General features: G+C 48.1%; 4 protein-coding genes across 5 annotated transcripts in view; 2 read left to right on the top strand and 2 right to left on the bottom strand.

The window, feature by feature from the left end:
* On the top strand, positions 1-4,324 carry C1qtnf4 (C1q and TNF related 4). Its single transcript, XM_028778611.1, has 2 exons — positions 1-213; positions 3,178-4,324. The coding sequence occupies exon 2, from the start codon at positions 3,183-3,185 to the stop codon at positions 4,161-4,163; it is 981 nt and encodes a 326-aa protein (XP_028634444.1). The 5' UTR covers positions 1-213; positions 3,178-3,182; the 3' UTR covers positions 4,164-4,324.
* Positions 4,325-5,315: 991 nt separating this feature from the next.
* Fam180b (family with sequence similarity 180 member B) lies at positions 5,316-6,387 on the bottom strand. The gene is given in 2 exon segments (XM_028778569.1): positions 5,316-5,721; positions 6,311-6,387. Coding segments are annotated over 2 exon segments (483 nt in total).
* Positions 6,388-8,038: 1,651 nt separating this feature from the next.
* Positions 8,039-17,041, bottom strand: Ndufs3 (NADH:ubiquinone oxidoreductase core subunit S3). Its single transcript, XM_028778480.1, has 7 exons — positions 16,803-17,041; positions 16,627-16,692; positions 14,844-14,941; positions 14,338-14,487; positions 12,265-12,390; positions 12,014-12,133; positions 8,039-8,285 (listed from the first exon to the last, which is right to left on the bottom strand). Exons 1-7 carry the CDS (start codon positions 16,864-16,866, stop codon positions 8,118-8,120), a joined length of 792 nt encoding a protein of 263 aa, XP_028634313.1. The 5' UTR covers positions 16,867-17,041; the 3' UTR covers positions 8,039-8,117.
* Kbtbd4 (kelch repeat and BTB domain containing 4) overlaps positions 16,959-19,512 on the top strand; it is a 5,991-nt gene continuing 3,437 nt past the window's right edge. Inside the window, exons 1-2 of one of the 2 annotated variants that reach the window (XM_028778479.1) lie at positions 16,959-17,128; positions 17,908-18,525. In XM_028778479.1, the coding sequence (XP_028634312.1) occupies positions 17,937-18,525 (589 nt within the window). In that variant the 5' untranslated portion in view covers positions 16,959-17,128; positions 17,908-17,936. The remainder of the gene's footprint in view (positions 17,129-17,907; positions 18,526-19,512) is intronic. The other variant, XM_028778478.1, reaches the window with a different exon arrangement.

The raw sequence follows: 19,512 nt of genomic DNA, 5'->3' as shown, positions 1-19,512 counted from the left end.
CCCCGCCCTTGCGCTTCTCCGCTTCAGCTTCTGCTGTCCTTCCCACTGGCTCACGCCTCCCTTGCCGGGGTCCCCTCTCGTCGCCGGCTGAGCCCCCCGCCACCCCCGGAGGCCCGGTCAAGCCGCAGCCCGGGCGACCAGTGCGCAGCCCGGCGTCCTCACCGAGCCGGATCGCCGGCTGGGACCGAAGCCGACCCGCCCGCCGCCAGCCAGGTGAGGGCAGCCCGGAGGAGGCGGGGGCGCAGACTTCTCTTCTCTGCGAGCGGAGGGGGGTGGGTGGGGGTGGCGAGAGGCACGAGGGACCCAGTCCCTTTTCCTGGAAAGGAGGACCTGGGCGCTTTTTCATGAAAGAGGCTCAGGGGCTTTTACTCCAAAGGGAGGGGTGGAGGGCAGGTCTCATGGAAAAAGGGCTTGCGGGGACCCCTTTCTGGGGCATTTTTTTCTTCTGCGAGAAGGGATTGATTGGCTGCTTCTGTAAAAGTGGGGCTCACATTCTTGGAAGGAGCGGACTTTCAAGGAAGATAAAAGGGGGGTTCTGGCACGGCTTGAAAGCAGTGTTAAATGGGGTATGGGGACAAGGCGCTGGGGGCTTGGAGATGCCCTTAGTCTGACATCGCTGCACCTTCCCCATTGGCTCCGTGGGTCTGAGTCTACCCAGCTGTCTGTCCCAGTTTTTCTCTTTGAAGATGATTGTTTTGAGCTTCACCTGCACAGAGCTTTGTGCAGCCATTTCCTTTCCTGGAGCTCTGAGACCCACCTGACGCCTTACCATCCTCCTCGGACCTGCTGGGGAACAGGATGGTTAGAGGAAAGGATCCAGGGTTCAGGGACATGTGCAGTGGAGTATGAAAGGTAGGAAGGGTATTGGACACACAAGAACCTCCGGCACTGATGGGTGCATCTGACTTGGCAGGGAGGTGGCAAACGATAGGGTGGGCAGGAGCTTCGAGAGCAGACCTGCTAGGAACGCTGCAGGGCAAAGGGAGAGAGAGCTCCCACCTCTCAGGAGACAAAATGACAGACAAAATGCCTTTGTTTGCTAGCTTCCTCCTTCACTGAAGATTCCAACACTCATTTCCCCTTGTCTCTTCTGTATTTGCAAAAGGGGTCACTGAGGCGGGAAACACTTTGGCATTTGTGTAAGAGGGAAAGCTGGTAGAAAAGCACACTGAATTTGAAATGAAAACAAAAAAAAACCCTCTGTTTAAGGCTTAGAGTTCAGTAGATGACCTTGAGCCAAAACGTGTACCCCTTGTTTAGGCACCAGATTTCGAATCTATAAAATGGGAGCGGGCTTATCTATATGTCCAAAAGAGCTTTATATAAAGAAATAGACTGGACACTTCTCAGGTGTAGTTTTCACTGCTACAGATGGAACCCTTCCCTCCTTCCTATCCTCACCAAGTAACCCACAGGACAGCTTTGTGAGAATCAGAAAAGTATCCTCTGGAAGGAGTTAGTGTTCACTGGACTGGAGTTCTTTCTTGTGAGAATTATAGGGCGGTGCAGTTTACTCTAACTAACAGCTGGACAGTAGACTGCAGGTGAACATCCAGGAGTGGGCCACACTGCACAGCTGGACCTGGCTGCTCTCAGAAGACCCCTGGAATCTGTAAGACACACACTCCCAGGGTACTTCCCAGAAAAGCTCACGTCCTGCCTACCGCCACTTTGGAGCCTTTAGGTGTTCAAAGGCTCTGCCCTACTTCAAAGGATGATAGAATCCCACCATTAGTGACCCGTGGGACTGGATAACGCTTGGCCACACTCTCCATTTTACTGAGGCTCTAACATCTTTATGTCAAGAACTTGACCACATCACTTTTCCCAGGGGTAAAGAGCAGAAGCCTGTAGGTCTGTCCATGAAAGAACAGACCATGCTCACAATTGTTGTCTGGGCATGCTCACCACCAGTTTGTGTGGCCCTCCATTGTGCCATGAAGCCTTACTTAGACAGGTTTTTTTTTTTTTTAATTGCCTAAGGTGACTGGGGCATGACTCAAGTGTGCTTGCGGTTCATTCCCGAGACCGGTAACCAGATCTTAAGTGTCTGCCACTCCATTCTACCACTACCACCAAATGAAGCTGATGACTTCACCACCCTGCCAAAGCACTACCAGAGTTTTATTTTGCCCTCCCTAGCCTCAGCAGCCATGGTTCTCTCCTTCCCACAGGAGCCACCCTCCAAACACAAAGACACAAAGGGAGTTATCCATATCTCCCTGAATAATTAAAAGAAATTTATGTATATGGGTGTTTTGCTTGCATCTATGTCTGTGTACCACACGTGTGCCTGGTGCCAGTGGAGGCCAGAAGAGGGCATCAGATCTAGTTATAGACAGTTGTGAACTTCCATGTGGTGCTGGGGAATCAAACGTGGGTTCTCTGGAATGGTAGCTAAACTCTTAATGGCTGAACCATCTCTCCAGCCCCTCCTCACCTCATTCTGTTTTCAGTTAGGGAACCTTAGGGAAGGCACTAACTTAAAGCTTGGCCAGACCCCTGCAGTTCAGGAAGGACCCCAGGGGAGTCCAGAGATCCTGTGGGACCTTTGAGTAGAGCAGAGGCCAGGAAAGGGTTAGAGAGCAGCAATCTCTGTTCCTCCCCAGATAAGACTTAAAACACTGTCATGGTGGAAACTGACAGGAAAGCCAGTGTCTGTTGTGAAGGGCAGGCCAAGGAGCAGAGAAAAGCCCCAGTTAAGTGCAGAGGAAGTGTTGGCTGTTGGAAACTTAGACCTCCTTAATGTCCAGAGAGGGAGTCGAGATGAGGACCGGGCTGTAGGCCTCATTAACTAGAACATTTCAACATGTCTGTGGCACATGCACCAGGATTCTCTTATACTTAAAAACACAAGTTTGGAGAATTACTGGTCCAATCCAGTAGCTCTAAAAACCTCTGGACCAGCTAATCAGACCACTAAGAACCCAAATTTTCAGGCCCCATTCCAGACTCAAAACAAATTCGAGGGTGGGGGGACAAATATGGGTGCCGTAATAGGCCCTTCTGGTGAGACTGCGACACTCAAGTGAGAAGTACTGACCTAGCAAGCCTAAGTGTGAAGGAAAATGGAGAGAGCAAGTCATGGGTCAAGAGCAAGGCTAGGAGGAGAAGTTACAGGTAGAGACAGTCACTGTCCAACCCTCTCCCCTGCCGGGGTCTTCTCTCCCCTCCCAGGTGACATGCTGCTGCTCCTGCTGGGCTTCCTCAGCCCGGTGGCCTGCTGGGCACTGGGCCCTGCTGGCCCAGGCTCCTCAGAGCTGCGGTCAGCTTTCTCGGCGGCTCGCACCACTCCTCTGGAGGGCACGTCGGAGATGGCAGTGACCTTCGACAAGGTGTATGTGAACATCGGGGGTGACTTCGACGCAGCCACCGGGCAGTTCCGCTGTCGCGTGCCCGGCGCCTACTTCTTCTCCTTCACGGCCGGCAAGGCCCCGCATAAGAGCCTGTCGGTGATGCTGGTGCGCAACCGCGACGAGGTGCAGGCGCTGGCCTTCGACGAGCAGCGGCGGCCCGGCGCACGGCGCGCCGCCAGCCAGAGCGCCATGCTGCAGCTCGACTACGGCGACACGGTGTGGCTGCGGCTGCACGGCGCCCCGCAGTACGCGCTCGGCGCGCCCGGGGCCACTTTCAGTGGCTACCTGGTGTACGCTGACGCCGACGCCGACGCGCCTGCGCGCGGAGCCGCGCCTCCGGAGCCGCGCTCGGCCTTCTCTGCGGCGCGCACGCGCAGCCTGGTGGGCTCGGACGCGGGCCCCGGACCGCGCCACCGGCCGCTGGCCTTCGACACCGAGCTGGTAAACATAGGTGGCGACTTCGACGCGGCGGCCGGCGTGTTCCGCTGCCGCCTACCGGGAGCCTATTTCTTCTCCTTCACGCTGGGCAAGCTGCCGCGCAAGACGCTGTCGGTGAAGCTGATGAAGAACCGCGACGAGGTGCAGGCCATGATTTACGACGACGGCGCTTCGAGGCGCCGTGAGATGCAGAGTCAGAGCGTGATGCTGCCACTGCGTCGCGGCGACGCCGTCTGGCTGCTTAGCCACGACCACGATGGCTATGGCGCCTACAGCAACCACGGCAAGTACATCACTTTCTCCGGCTTCCTGGTGTACCCTGACCTCACCGCCGCCGGCCCGCCGGCCCTCAAGCCCCCAGAGCTCTGAGCGTAGGCTTGGAGGAGCCCGGGAGAGCCGTGGGGCATGCATGCCGAGCCGGGACCGCAGCCCGAACGCCCCACCGGCCCGAGCATGACTGCCTGCCCAGCACGCCTGGACTCTGTTAATAAAGTGAGGCTGCCAGTCAGCCTTATGGTCCTGCCCTGTGTCATGACTGTGATGCCTTTTCCTCCTCCCCTCCCCGGGACTGGAGAGGACCGTACTGCACTGACTAGGACAACCCATAGGACCTAGATGGGGGTCAGGCTTTGTGGGAGTGAGAAGGTAGAAATTTGAAGCATAGTCTTCTAAATTCAGCTAGGCCTCTCCTTCATGTCCGCGTCCAGTGCATCCCTCGGTCTGACTTCTCTTCACTGACCAATGGCATTCTTCTTTGGTCCCAAATTATGCTTTTCTGTGAGAGGGAACATCATCCCACAACTCTAACCCACTAGGAACACAACAGCACATTCCTCCCACTGAGGTGAAGGGCTGATACCTGGTTGTCCTGCCTCCTGCTCTCCCAGAATGAGGAGATTTGCTCAGAACACGTGTTAGAGTAAGTGGTCTTCAACACAAAAATGAGATGGACTCTGGGAGGCCAAAACAGAGCTACACAGAATCAGGGCAACACTTATCTTACACTGTCTGAGCCAGTCTCTCAGGGAGGGTCTTCTTCCAACTTTATTCTTAACTCTGAGGTGTACATGTTAGGCTTGCTTGAGATAAAACAAAAGACTTTTTTTCTTTCCTCTCCACAAACAGGTAATGTTTCTCCACCTTTTTCCTTTACTCCTCCTGTAAATAGAGCCATTGAAGTCCAATCTATATTCCCAGTCTACAAGGGGACTTAGCAGTCTCATGAGAATATTAAGACTGGGTGACAAGCATACAGGGTCCCTGTATTTCACAGCACTGCCAAGACAGGAGTTAGAGGACCTGACACAAATTTACTCTGGGGGCAGCTTTTCTTTCAGCATGTGTTAAACAGACTTTTCAACCTTGAACTCTGGACATACAGACATGCATGCAACCACTGCACTGTGCTTATTGCCTGGACCCAGCCCTTAGCTAGGTATAGGAAACAAGTTCAGATAGGAGTAAGCATAGGAGGTCAGGTGTCAAGGCAGGCTCAGAGATCTGAAGAGGAAGAACCAGGAGTTAGAGTGCTCGCCCAGGATAGGGAAAGGAAGAAGAGAGAATGCCAATTGAAAGGGAGGGGCCAGGGGGTAGGTCAAGGATGGAGGTCCAGGACCCCAAAGAAGGGTGCTGGCCCTGGGAACAGAAATCCTTGTACAGGTCCCAGAGTGTTTCCTGTGCCAGGAGGTCAAAGACCTAGGCCCAATGACCCCTTTTCTTCAGCTTCATTAGCCCTGTGGAGTCAGTACACAGGGCAAGGCCTGTAAGGAACAGATGCTTGGAAACCCAAGGGCTAAGGGGAGGCCTCTTCTGAAGATCATGGAGTTGCCACAGCCATTGCTCAGCCCACTCCAAGTCCCTGGGCACATGGTGCTGCAGGAGGAGCCTGAGTCGACAGCCTGCGTGTGTGGTCCAGTTCCAGCCCAGCCTAGAACAGCTGCAAGGGGAGCTATTCTAGGGCTGGCTGTCCTCAGGGATCAGGTATGGGAGGAAGAGTGGGCATAGAGTTGGGTAGGCTATAAGCTGGTAGTGGGGCGCATACTGGCTATTCCCCACCCTGCACAGGTCTACCCTTCTTAGACTGCCCCCTTCCAAACCCTAAACTTGGGCTGCCTGGACCCTCCAACCCCATGGTTCAGGCTAGGAAAAATGACTGAGAAGCATTACTTCTCAGTCCTTGGCTTCTACAGGCCACTTCCTCTAATGGTGCTGTCCATGGACTGCCCTAGTACAGTAGAGAGGAATCGGATTCCTGCTGTCCTCCACTTTGAACACCTAGCCTCCCAAAATTCCTTTCTGCTGTCCAGCAGACACCTTTAACAGGAAAGTGCATGGATACCCTCCATCTCCTCCCCTATTCCACATGTACATGTATGCATGATGATAGTCAGCCTTCAGGCATGGATCTTACCCCAGTGCATACCAAGTCTGAGCCCTTCTTGGCAAATACCTAACATGACTCATGTAACTTACATACTGCCCTGTAGAGTTCCAGAGTAACAAGCACCGAGACTAACCTCCACAGGCTTCCCACACCATCACCTATCACCCACCAGGCCCACAGCTCCTCCTCTGCCATGCAAGGCTCACGCATCTGCCTTCAGCCATCCATCAGCCTTTTCTTGGCTTCTACTCACCCACCATGAAGCCCCTGTACCTTCATCATCCTGGCCAGAAGTCACCCAAGGAAACCAATGGCTACCACTAGACAAAGCAGAAACTGCAGTGTCCCAGCCATGTCTTATGACTACCCTGCCCCCATTCCCATCCCCCCCAACCCCCAGCTCTCTGTTCCTTCATCTGCCTGCCACAGCTCCAACTTTCCTACTGCAGGCTATTCCTGCATTACTTTACATGTCAGTCTTTAGTGTGAGGAGGGAGGGACTATTTTCACCCGCTAAGAGTTGGAGACTCTTCAGTTAAGGCAGTAGCAGCATGTTTGTTTCTTGCTCAATGTTTAATTAATAAGAAACCAGCTCCGCTTGACTCTCCCAAGGGATGTATCTCAGGCAGCAACGCTATCTTACTCTCTGTTCTCACACTGAAAAGATCTTGCTACAGAGGCCAGTTAGCCACTTAGTCCAGCCTGACACCCAGCCCAGCCTCCAGGGCTCCTCTGCTGCCAAAAGCATCAGTTGCACATCCAGTTCTCCAGCTGCATAGTGGTAGATCAGGAGTGCGCATGGGATGCACACCACAGAGGAAGCATGGAGCCACTGGGGAAGGGAGCATTGTCTTGAAGGCAGACATGGACCTGTAGCTCCTGAGAGGGTTTTGGTTTTTTTTTCCATAGCTCTGATAAATCTACTTGCTAACAACCTTCTAGATTTAGACCAGAAACTGGGAAGATTCCTTTAGCCTAAGAGTAAGTGGCTCTTACACTTGGTGTATACAACCCTATAGATGTTTAGGTGGGAGGACAATAGTTTTCCTTCTTCACTCGGGCCCCTGGATCTATCAGCTGCCTCCAGTCTGCTGAGATAAGGGCTTTCTTCAGCAGTTTCGAAGCCCTCCAGTTGTCACTAGGGACCATGTCATTCATACCTATTCTTTTTTTTTTTTTTTTTTTTTTTTTTTTTGGTTTTTCGAGACAGGGTTTCTCTGTATAGCCCTGGCTGTCCTGGAACTCACTCTGTAGACCAGGCTGGCCTCGAACTCAGAAATCCGCCTGTCTCTGCCTCCCAAGTGCTGGGATTAAAGGTTGTGAGCCACCACCACCCGGCTTTTTTTTTTTTTTTTTTTTGTCATACCTATTCTTAAGGACTATGAAAACTAAATTACATCCAGAGCCTTCTAGAAACATATCCAGGCCCACAGATCACAATGTAACTGCAGCCTCCACCATCCTGCACCTGCCCTCTCATGAGTCAGTATTGTTATCAGCACATGAGTGACTGGGGAAGGGAACGGCCCAGCAGATATGAGCACTAGCTGCCAAGTCTCATGACCTGAGGTGGATTCCTAGAACTCAAATGGTAGGAGAGAAGCACTCTAAATATCGTCCTCTGACCTCTACATGTGCTGCCACCCCTACTAAATAAGTTTATGTTTTAAAAGTACACAAAGGCAGCCCAGCACTGATGGCCCATGACTAATCCCGGCACTCAGGAGGCAGAGAGAGGCATATTTCTGAATTTGAGGCCAGCCTGGTCTACAGATCGAGTTCCAGGACAGCCAGGGCTACAGAGAAGCCATGTCTTGAAAAAAAACTAAAAAAGAAAAACAAACAAACCACCACAGAGGAAGGCGTGAATGTCCACTGGAGTTTATTTACAGACAACCTTAGGTAAGGCATTTTCCTCTAGGATCTACATGCTTTTGAAGTTACTTGGCTTCAGGCTTCTTGTCTCCAGCTTCGAGCTTGAGACTCTCAGGCGGCTGACGATAGGCAGGGAAAGCTTCCCAGGGGCTGTTCAGGTCAAACTTGCGGAATTCTTGTGCCAACTCCACTGGTTCAGCCACTACCCGCTTCACCTCGTCATCATAACGCAGCTGCAGAAGCACAAGTTAGGGCTGATGACTGAGGAGCCCACTTGGCATGACCCTAGGTGATTCCTCTGTCCCTTTCCCTTTCCCTTTCCCTTCCCCATGGCTTCTGTTTGTTTACTCTTTATAGGCTCTGTCACTCTACATCCAGACACACTACCCATCTGGTCACACAGTTAAGGTATAGGATTCCACAGTGGCCTTTACTTTTTACATGCTGCCAACCTTGTTGACTCCTCTGCCACACCACACTTGAGCTCTTAACTTTTTGTTAGCAGACTTACTGTTCACCCAACCACACACCTTAAAAAGTAACAGCAAAACTGATCTCAGATTACAAATATTCAGTGGCTGTAGAGAGTAAATTTAGGCCAAGTATAGGAGTGCTCGCCTTTAGTCCCAGCAATCAGGAGGTGAGGCCAGCCTGGTCTACAGAGTTCCAGGACAGCCATGGCTACATACAGAGGCAAAACAAAACAAACATTAAAAAAAAAAAAAAAAAGATTAAACCGGCCAGATAGTGGTGGCATATATATTTAATCCCAGCACTCTGGAGGCAGAGGCAGGCAGATCTGAGTTCGAGGCTAGCCTGGTCTACAGAGCAAGTTCCAGGACAGCCAGGGCTACACAGAGAAACCCTGTCTGGAAAACCAACAAACCAAGCAAGCAAACCTAAGCTGAGAGTCACACAGCTTCAGACCCATGGCCTTAGCATTATCACTAAAGAACTAAGACTGTAGGAGCTGAAGGCTCATGAGAGACCAGGCCACATGCAGCTCACAACTGCCTGTAACTCCAGCTCAAAGAGTATGAAACTTTTTCTGCCTCAGAGTCCTGTGGGGGTTGGAGGGTGTACACGTGCACCATTATTACTATAATGGAAGAACCTTAAAGCCTGAGACCAGCCCGGGCTATGTAGACCCTGAGTCACAGATCCCTACCCCGAAGAAAGATCTAAAGCTAGAGGGCCGCTGCAGATGTAGCTTAGTTACAGACACCGCAGCTCTTGCCTTAGTATGCCCAAGGCCCTGGGGCCAGTGTTCAGCTCTGCAAAAGAAAATAGCCTAGAACTAGACACAGCATGGCTTTTCCTGTTACTGCACGATCAGCTGAATAAGGTAAGAAAACAAGGTAACAGGAAGAAGAAGCACCATGTATGGACGACAGCAGGGAAGCAAGGCATGGAGGAAGGGAGGAGCCCTAATCAGAAGTAGCTCAGAGGGACAGGATATGCACAGCACTAAGAAATGTGTGAGCACTGTAAATAATCAGGGCTGGCTGGGCATGGATCCCAGCATCAGAGACAGAGGTAGGCAGGGGTCTGAGTGTGCTTATAACATGCCAGGCCACTGAAATTATGATCCCTCCTCAGTGGCCATCCTTTGTGTGTGTGTGTGTGCAATGTATGTATATGTTCATGTAACTGTGTGAACATAGAGAGATCAGAGGTCTTCCTTGGTCATTTTCCACAGTATTTAATGTGTAGGATTCATGTGCATGTGTGTGTGTATGTGTATATATACACACATACATACATACATACATACATACATACATATGTATATATGCTGTTTGTTGCTATGTGGAGAGGCTGGACAGCCCATGAGCTTCCTGGGATTCTCCTGTCTGTCTCCACTGCCCATCTTGCTGCAGGAGCACTGGGATTACAGACATGAGTCACTATGTATCACTTTACATGGGTTCTGGGGATTCAAGCTCAAGTCTTTTAGGTGTGTGACCCACTGTACCATCTCCTGGACCTCAGCTTGTTTGTTACAAAAGGGCCTCCCTCTAAGCTTAGGGCTTACTGACTAGACTAGGCTGGCTGACCAATGAGCTCCAGGGACCTACTTGGTTATACATACACCCAGCTACTTGTTTTGAGACAGGGTTTCTCTGTGTCGTCCTGGCTGTCCTGGAACTCACTCTGTAGACCAGGCTGGCCTCGAACTCACATCAGTCTCTCCGCTTCTACCTCTGGATGCTAGGATTAAAGGTGTGAACCACTGCATAGCTTTTTTTTTTTTTTTTTTGGAGACAAAGTCTCATTCTATAGCCTTTGGAACTCACTATGTACATTAGGCTGGTCTGGAACTCAAGAAAGAACTGTCTGCCTTTGCCTCCTAAGTCCCAGAATTACAGGCATGTACCACTATGCCTGGTTTACACCATCGTGTTACACAGATGTTTGGGATACAAACTCAGGCCTCGTGCTTGTGCAGCAGGTACTTTACCGACTGAGCCATTTTCCAGTTCTCCACTTTCTAATAGGCTCTTGCTATGCTCAGGCTGGCCTTAAATAAAATCCTCCTGTCTCAGCTTCCCTAATGTTGAGAGTATAAAAATGTACCGCAGGATGGAGAGATGGCTCAACTGGTTCAGAGGCTGCTCTTCCAGAGGACCAAGTACCACCACATGGCAGCTCACAACTATCTGTAACTCTAGTTCCAGAGGATATAACACCTTCACACTGACATGCATACAGGCAAAACACCAATGTGCACAAACCAATAAAAATAAATAAAACATTAAAAAAGAATATACCAGTGTATCTAGCCTGTGGTACCTTTGCCTCCTAAGTCCCGAGATCACAGGCATTCTTTATGATACTGTTGTTTTTTTTCTTTGTTTTTCAAGACAGGGTTTCTCTGTGTAGCCTTCGCTGTCCTAGAACTTACTCTGTAGACCAGGTAGCCTGAACTCACAGAGATCCTCCTGCCTCTGCCTCCTGAGTGCTGGGATTAAAGGCTTTTCAATAGCCATTCTTGAGGGCTTCTCTGCCCAATCCCTTCAATGACAATCTTTACTTTTAGAGACTGGGGCAGACTGTATCGTTAAGGTTGCCTTAATCATAAAATTATCATTACAGGGCAACCCATTTTGAGAAACCCCTTCCTGCTTCAGACATTTATTCTCATCAATTAATAAAACCTTGTTTACAAGCCAGTGGTGGTGCAGACCTTTACTCCTACCACTCAGGAGGCAGAGCAGGCAGATCTCTGTGAGTTTGAGGCCAACTTGGTCTACAGAGTGAGTTCCAGGACAGCCAGGCCAAAACAGAGAAACTTTGTCTCCCTGTGAAAAACACAAATAAATAAATAAATAAATAAATAAATAAATAAATTTTTCTTTTTGCAACCAGGCCAAAGAATGAAACAAAACAAAACTAAAAATAAACAAAAAAAAGCAAAATAAAAATAAAATAACCTTGTTTGCTTTCTCTTGAAAAAATACAAGGGGCTAGAGAGATCCTCCAGACATTAAGAACACTGGCTATTCTTCTAGAAGATCCAGGTTCAATTCCCAGCACCAACACAGTGCATTATAACTACCTGTAACTCTAGTTTCAGGGGATCTGGTATACCCTCTATGGCTTCCACAGGTACCAGACATACACATAACATATATACAGGCAAAACACTCATACACATAAAAATAAATCTTAAAAAATAAGATACACTAATCATTACAATATGGCTAATTTTAACTAACATTTACAATATACCAGGCTTTACATCTCACTTGATACCACCACGTATTTAAGTGCTTATTGTTTCCATTATATAGATAAGAAAGCTGTCCCTTTGCTAAATCAAACAACTTGCCCCATTACCAAAAATGAAACGAGGACTGCAGCTCAGGCTCTTAAACCACCATAAGCTACAGAACATATTCCCACCGTGCTCATGCTCTCCCAGGCTCCATGACTTCTACCCAAGTTTTAAGGTTTCTACCTCAACATAGCCAGTGAGGGGAAAGTCTTTCCGGAAAGGATGTCCCTCGAAGCCATAATCTGTCAGGATCCTTCTTAAATCAGGGTGGTTAAAAAAGAAAACTCCAAACATGTCCCAGACCTAGAAAAGAGTGGCTCTCAGAAAACCCATCCACTGGGCCAACAGTAGAGGAGCTGTACTGTGACACACTCCATAGTTACAATGCTGTACTTTTTCCAGAAAGGCAGGGCCCACTACATCCTGTAACTCACCTCCCTCTCATACCAATTGGCCGCGATGTGCACAGACACTATAGAGTCAATGGGTGTCAGCTCATCTGCATAGGTCTTCACACGAATCCTAGAGTTGAACCGCAGAGACAACAGGTTGTAGACAATCTAGGGAGAGAAGAAAGAGCAGGAAGAACAAGATGGCTACCAGATAAGGGGTCTGAATGAGGGCATCAGTTATTAATGATACAGTGAGTCAGATTCCATCAGTGACCCTGCATTCTCTATGACTAAGGCTTAGGCCACAGCCATGGCTCTGCAAGCTAGCTGTCCTGCCCTTGGCCGTGTCACCCTGTAGAAGTTCTCCCTTCCCAGCTGCCCTAGTTCCCACTAGGCTAATTTCTGCTATCCTGTTCATCTCTTAAGATCCAACAAAATTAAGTACTGAGAAGGCTGAGGCAGAAGGACTGCTGAGTTCAAGGTCTATATGGCAAGCCATGGACTACATAGGGTGATCCTACCAAGATTTGACACAACTGTTCTCTATATCTAAGAAGCTTCCCAGGCTACATGTCCTTCTGAGTATGCTTGACCTTCTTTATAATTGTATGTGTGGTGATGTGAGTTTGTGCACAGCTTCTGGAAATCAGTTCTTTTCTCCCGTGGGTTCTGGGTAGAAATAAAACTTGTCAGGCTTCCAAAGCAAGCATGTCTGCCTGCTGAGCCATCTTGCTGGTCCCTGTTTAACTTTTTGCCAAGAGTTATTGTAGTATAGCTTATTTCATCTAATAGGTACTTTTTTATTTTTTATTTTATTTTTTTTAAGTTTTTGTTTTTGAGATGGGTGTAACTATGTAACCTTGTCTGTCCTAGAACTTGCTATATAGATCAGGCTAGCCTCAAACTTAAATGTGTATGTCATTATTCCTGTTTTAATAGATATTTTATTTGGCTATTGTATCAATGCTCATGTTTTAAATAAAACTTATAGCACATGATTTTTTTTTTTTTTTTTTTGGTTTGGTTTTTCAAGACAGGGTTTCCCTGTGTAGCCCTGGCTGTCCTGGAACTCACTCTGTAGACCAGGCTAGCCTCGAACTCTCGAACTCAGAAATCCACCTGCCTCTGCCTCCCAAATGCTGGGATTAAAGGCGTGCACCACCACCGCCCGGCCCAAACTTATTTTCAATTGCTTCTCTAACAATTCTTTCCTGAGATCTTTGAGCAACTATGCCTGCAATGATATGAGCATTCTAAAGTCACCAAGATAAATTCTTTATTTTAATATTATATGATCTTCTGCTTGTGCTAGTTAACAGAAAAAATTCCAAGGCCAGCCACAAAATATCCTCTTGAACCATATAATATCAATCCCCAACTGTGGATACAGCTCAGTGGCAAAGTGCTTGACTATAAAGTGTAAGGCTTCAGGTTCAAGGCCCAGCATATACACATACACACACATGTGTAACATTATTCATTTCTTTTTCTGAGACCAAGTCTGGCTGTCCTGGAGTTTGCTATGTACACTAGGCCGGCTTCAAACTCACAGGGATCTGCCTGCCTCTGCCTCCCAAGTGCTGCATACATGTGCCACTACACCCAGTATAAATTTACTTTCAGAAAAACCAAGCAGAGCAAAACACTGTGACATGGACCTATGGTTCCAACTATTCAGTAAGCTAAGTAGTTCCAGGCCAACATAGTGAGATCCTGTCTCAAGACAAGAGAAAATAAAAAAAAGAAGGAAGCCAACAAACAAAACTGAGCACAAATCCTGCTATGTTCTGTGTGACCTGGACTGAAGCTGCAACTAAGAAGGCTCTGGTTTCCATAGTAGCTGTCACTCATGAAGTCTTCTAGGCCCTTTCTCACCTTTAGTCCTCGGATGTCACCTATCTTTTTTTTAAGTTAGCATCTCATCTCATACTGCCATAGCTTTCCTTGAACTCTCCATGTAGCTACTGATGACCCTGAACTCCTGATCCTCCTGTCCTCACTTCCAAAGAACTAGACTCCGGTACCAGTACACCTAGGTTTATGCAGTACTGGGGATCAACCTAGGGCACTGCGTGTGGTAGGCAAGTACTCTACCAAATCTCACATTTAACTGACCTCAAAACGGTTCTGCCGAGTTGGGACATCCACTGCTGTCAAGTCAGCCAAGGATTTGAATTGTGCATTGGTGTGATCCCTGAGAAAAGTCAGGGTTGGGATGACTCCGTCAGGATGGATACAGATTTCTAACTCATCAAAGCAGGTCACCTGCAGACACAGAAAGGTGGTGTGGAGAGAGGAAATAGCTACTGAGGGAGTAGCTCACTTCAGAAGGAGTCACTGGGTTTAAGGCAGTGTTTGTAACCTTCCTAATGCTGTGCCCTGTAATACACAATTCCTCATGTGGTGGTGACCCACACAGGAAATAACCACATTATTTTCATTGCTACTTCATGATTGTAATGTTGCTAGTTATGAACCATAACATAAATATCTGTGTTTTCTGATGGTCATAGGCAACCCCAGAGGGGTTGGGACCCACAGGTTGAGAACCGCTAACTTAAGGTGAAGCAATAAGTGACATGGTGGATTTCTGACCCAGACCCAAGGACAAGGAATATTACCTGAACTTGTTGGACATACTTAGGTAAGATTTCAGCCACATACTGTCCAAATGCTGAGAGCTGCTTGTGGGTCACATCATTCCTGGGTCTGACAGTGGCTGGAAAGAAAAAAAGCATGAAGGGAGAAGGTAGCAACCAGCCTTACCTCTAGTCTCTTGGGGGGGGGGGGGGAATCTCTCAGTAGGACTTCCTGAAGAACTTTTATTTAAAAAACAAATTTACTTTTATTATTTATTTTGGTGTTTGCCTACATATATGTGTATGCACACATGAGTGACGCTCACTTCCATGAGACTGGAGTTACAGATGGTTGTAAACTGACATGTGAGTGTTGGGAATTGAATCTGGGTCCTCTAGATGAGCAGCCAGTGCTAAATACTGGGCCATCTCTCCAAGCCCTCCCGAAGAATCTTAAGAGGCATAGGTACCTTCCAGGAATTAGGAAGTGATTAAGACTTAGGGAGAGGGGACTGGAGAGATGGCTCAGTGGTTAAGGACACTGACTGCTCATCCAGAGGTCCTGAATTGGATTCCTAGCAAACACATGATGGCTTACAACCATCTGTAATGGGATCTAATGCCCTCTTCTAAAAACAGCTACAGTGTACTCACATACATTTTTTTTTTTTGGTTTTTTGAGACAGGATTTTTCTGTGTAGCCCTGGCTGTCCTGGAACTCACTCTGTAGACCAGGCTGGCCTCGAACTCAGAAATCTACCTGTCTCTGCCTCCCAAGTGCTGGGATTAAAGGCATTCACCACCACCACCCAGCTAAAATAAATGTATCTTAATGGAAAAAAAAATGTATCTTAAAGAAAAACCTTGGGGAAACAGCACTTCTCGTTCACAGTACATACTCTCTTGTTACTGTGGTGGGCAATGTTTGCTTCTTTTCTCCACTGTTCCACAGCTGTCCCTCACTTCTTGTACTGGTGATAACAATGCAACAGTATCAGCTCTCTGATCAGACTCAGGACTCTTTAAGGGTGTGAACTAGACTTCTGTTTCTCTTTCTCTTCTTGGTACTTGTTTATACCCAGTTCTTAATCAAAGAACTTCAGGGCTGAACAACCCTGAAAAACCATCTCACTGCCCACACTCCATTCCCAGTCACTCTGTGTAATAGATGTTCAGAAATGAAAGAAAGCCAAACATTCCATTTCCCAGTGTGATTCTGTTGACTGCACATAAAATCACTATATGGTCATTCAAGTACTTGAACACCCACACACCACAGAATCAAGGATTAAGTATTTTCTGCACTTAGAAACAGGCAGACCTGCTTTGTTGTTCACTGGAACTGTGACTGAATAATTATCTGGACCGCTTCATGATCTATATTTCTATATGGACAGTAAAACATGATGTGTCTCAACAAGCTCTTATTAGGTTCAAAGGAGATCATTCACTAGATGGCTTAAAGCTTTAAGATGCCTAGCAAATACTAAATTGATGTGAGCGACTATTAATCTGGACTTTGGGTCTCAAAAGTTTGTTACCTGCTCTCAAAGACAATTTAATCGAAGGAACCAAAAAAAAAAAAAAAATCGTGAAAATGAGCAAAGGGCGATCAAGATCAGAAGGGAACAAATATCTAGGGCACAGGAAGTACGCGATTCTAACAGCAAGGTGGAGACCGTCCACGGACAAGCAGATCCGTCCAAGGGCAAGCAGAGATTTGCCAGGAGGGAAGGACATTCCAGGACAAGGACAAATATCTGACATAAACAATGAAAGGGCCCTGCTAACGTTGGAGAGAAGAGCGCTATCCGCACATACTCACGGCGCTTGTCAGCCGCCGCGCTCTCCCTTCTCACACGCTGCAAAAGCACTGAGGGTCGCCCAGCCCCTGCACAGAGAAATAAAAGGCACAAAGGCGCGAGTGAGATTCAAGAAGGTCCCCGTGCTAGGTGTGCCTCTGCCGCAGCCCGTGGTCTCAGCCTGCTGTTCCTTGCTCACCCCTGGCTACGGAAGTGGCCCCCAAGAGCCCACGCCACCAGACCCTGGCTGCAGCAGCCGCCATGTTCTTTAAGGTGCCGACTAAGTAGCCGGAGAACACACACAGGCCACGGAGCCCCAAGGGCACGGACCGGAAGTGGAAATGTGCAATGAATCTTCTTCCGGGCGGACGCGGGGCGGGAAGCAGAGGTTCCGGATCTGAGCCCTGGCATGAAAGGAGGTAACGCAGGTAAGAAAGACCCGCAGGTGGGGAAACCGTGAGGTGTACGTAGCCCTATCTCGGTACAGCGGAGGCCGAAGAGAAGAAGACGCAAAGAATCGGACGGGTGAGAGAAAGGGAAAGGGTGGGCGTTCTGGGTTCTAAGTTCTACACTGCTCTCCGGCTCCTGAGCTAAGCTTTTAATGGGGGGGCGGGGGTAGGGGAGCCGATGGACAGTTTCCTTGGAGACCGTTTCCTAGGCGACTCTAGGTGGCGCGGTCAGATTGCACAGGGTTATGGACTTCCTTGTGCCCCCGGCCGGGGACGGCTGGGCTCTCTCAGACTTCTTTAAGAACTCATTGGGGCGGGTAGGTAAGTAAGAAACAGAAGCTTAGTAAAGAATAAAAGTGGAAGTAATGGATGTCCAGGCCCAGGCCTTAATATCGAAGGGTCTGCACTCTTATGTCCAGGCAAAGAGGGAATCTAACCTCAATACCTTATTTTATTTACTTACGTATTTTATTTACTTCCTCCTTTTTTTTTTGGTCTAATTATGCGTCTCCTGAGTTTCATTAGTTGTATATCCAAATTATTTGGTTTTAAGATCATAGGCTTCTTCCTACCTCTTTTTCATGGGTTGACCTAAGTCTCAAGTCTTTTGTTACATCATCACCAGGAATATCCAATTTTACCTCAAGAAAAAACAACAGACTTGGAACTTTAATTGAATTCATTGCAGGAGAGACCCCACTGCAGGAAAACTGCAGGAATGTCATAGGCCATATTGGCAGGGCCAGGAATAAGGCGAGTGCAATGTCTCCCTTCTCCCTAATCTTGAGTTGACAGCTGGATTCATGGACTGTTTCTGTGAATTACCCAAATACTTAGGGTGGTATTGCTTTGCAGATAGTTGGCAGAGAGAGAAGTTGGCTACCATGGAGTCACCAGAGGAGCCTGGAGCATCCATGGATGAAAACTACTTTGTGAACTATACTTTCAAAGACCGGTCTCACTCAGGCCGAGTGGCTCAGGGCATTATGAAACTGTGTTTAGAGGAGGAGCTCTTTGCTGATGTCACCATTTCAGTGGAAGGCCGAGAGTTTCAGCTCCACCGGCTGGTCCTGTCAGCTCAGAGCTGCTTCTTCCGATCCATGTTCACATCTAACCTGAAGGAGGCTCACAACCGGGTGATTGTGCTGCAGGATGTCAGTGAGTCTGTTTTCCAGCTCCTGGTTGATTATATATACCATGGGACTGTGAAACTCCGAGCTGACGAGCTGCAGGAGATTTATGAGGTGTCAGACATGTATCAGCTGACATCTCTCTTTGAGGAATGTTCTCGGTTTTTGGCACGCACAGTACAAGTGGGAAACTGCCTTCAGGTGATGTGGCTTGCAGATAGACACAGTGATCCCGAGCTCTACACTGCTGCCAAGCACTGTGCCAAGACCCACCTGGCCCAGCTGCAGAGCACAGAGGAGTTCCTTCACTTGCCCCACCATCTACTCACTGATATCATCTCGGGTAAGTTCATGGAGGGGCTTCTCACACCCAACGATGCAAGAGTGATGTTCAGTGGATGTTCTGGCTCAGGAGAACCCCAACTTTATGTAACTAACTTGTTAGTTTATATTATAATTCCCTTCCTGGTAGAGATTTTAGATTGAGATTAAGATTCGGTGTTGAGAATCAGTGTAGACACTGTTAGAGACGGGGTGCTTTACAGTAACTAAAGAATAAAACGCTACATTACTTTTTCACAAAAGGAAGTAAGAAGTGCCTGATGTTTTCATCTGCCCTGTATCTTGAAGACCTACAGGACTAATTACTTAAATAAATTGATGAAGATGGTGATGGATCAATATATCTAAAATAGCCAGGTGTGGTAGCCCATGCCTTTAATCCCAGCATGCAGGAGACAGACGCAGAGGCAAGCAGATATCTGTGAGTTCCAGTACAGCCTGGTCTATAAAGTGAGTTCTAGGACAGCCAGGGCTACACAGAAAACCCTGTCTCGAAAAAGCAAAACAAAACAAAAAAATCTAAAATAGGAAACATTTGGGTGCCAACCTTAGGTAACAAGTGAGGTGGAACTGTATTTTATATGTGCGCTCTGTGGCCTGATAGGTGACTTATGGGTTATTGTGCCATCCACTCTTCCTTTAAAAAGCAAGGCAGGGCTAGTGGTGTGACTCAGTAATACAGTGCTTCTCTGGTGTACAGGAGACTCTGGGTTTGGTCCCAGCACTGCAAAATGGTAGTGCTAGAACAATTTCAAGTTAATGTCATATTTATGTGTACATAAACACACACATACACACACACACACATATGTGTGTGGGGGGGTCTGATAAAATGGTTCAAGCCCCCCCCTTTTTTTTGAGATAGTGTCTCTTTACATAGCCCTGACTGTAACTCACTATATAGACCAGGCTGGCCTTAAATTCACAGAGATATGCCTGCTTCTGCCTCTGCCTCTGCCTCTGCCTCTGCCTCTGCCTCTGCCTCTGC

The sequence above is a fragment of the Grammomys surdaster genome, unplaced genomic scaffold (genome assembly GCF_004785775.1).
Source record: "Grammomys surdaster isolate TR1022 unplaced genomic scaffold, NIH_TR_1.0 338, whole genome shotgun sequence".
In the NCBI taxonomy this organism is placed as follows: domain Eukaryota; kingdom Metazoa; phylum Chordata; class Mammalia; order Rodentia; family Muridae; genus Grammomys; species Grammomys surdaster.
This window is presented reverse-complemented; position numbering and strand designations above follow the sequence as displayed.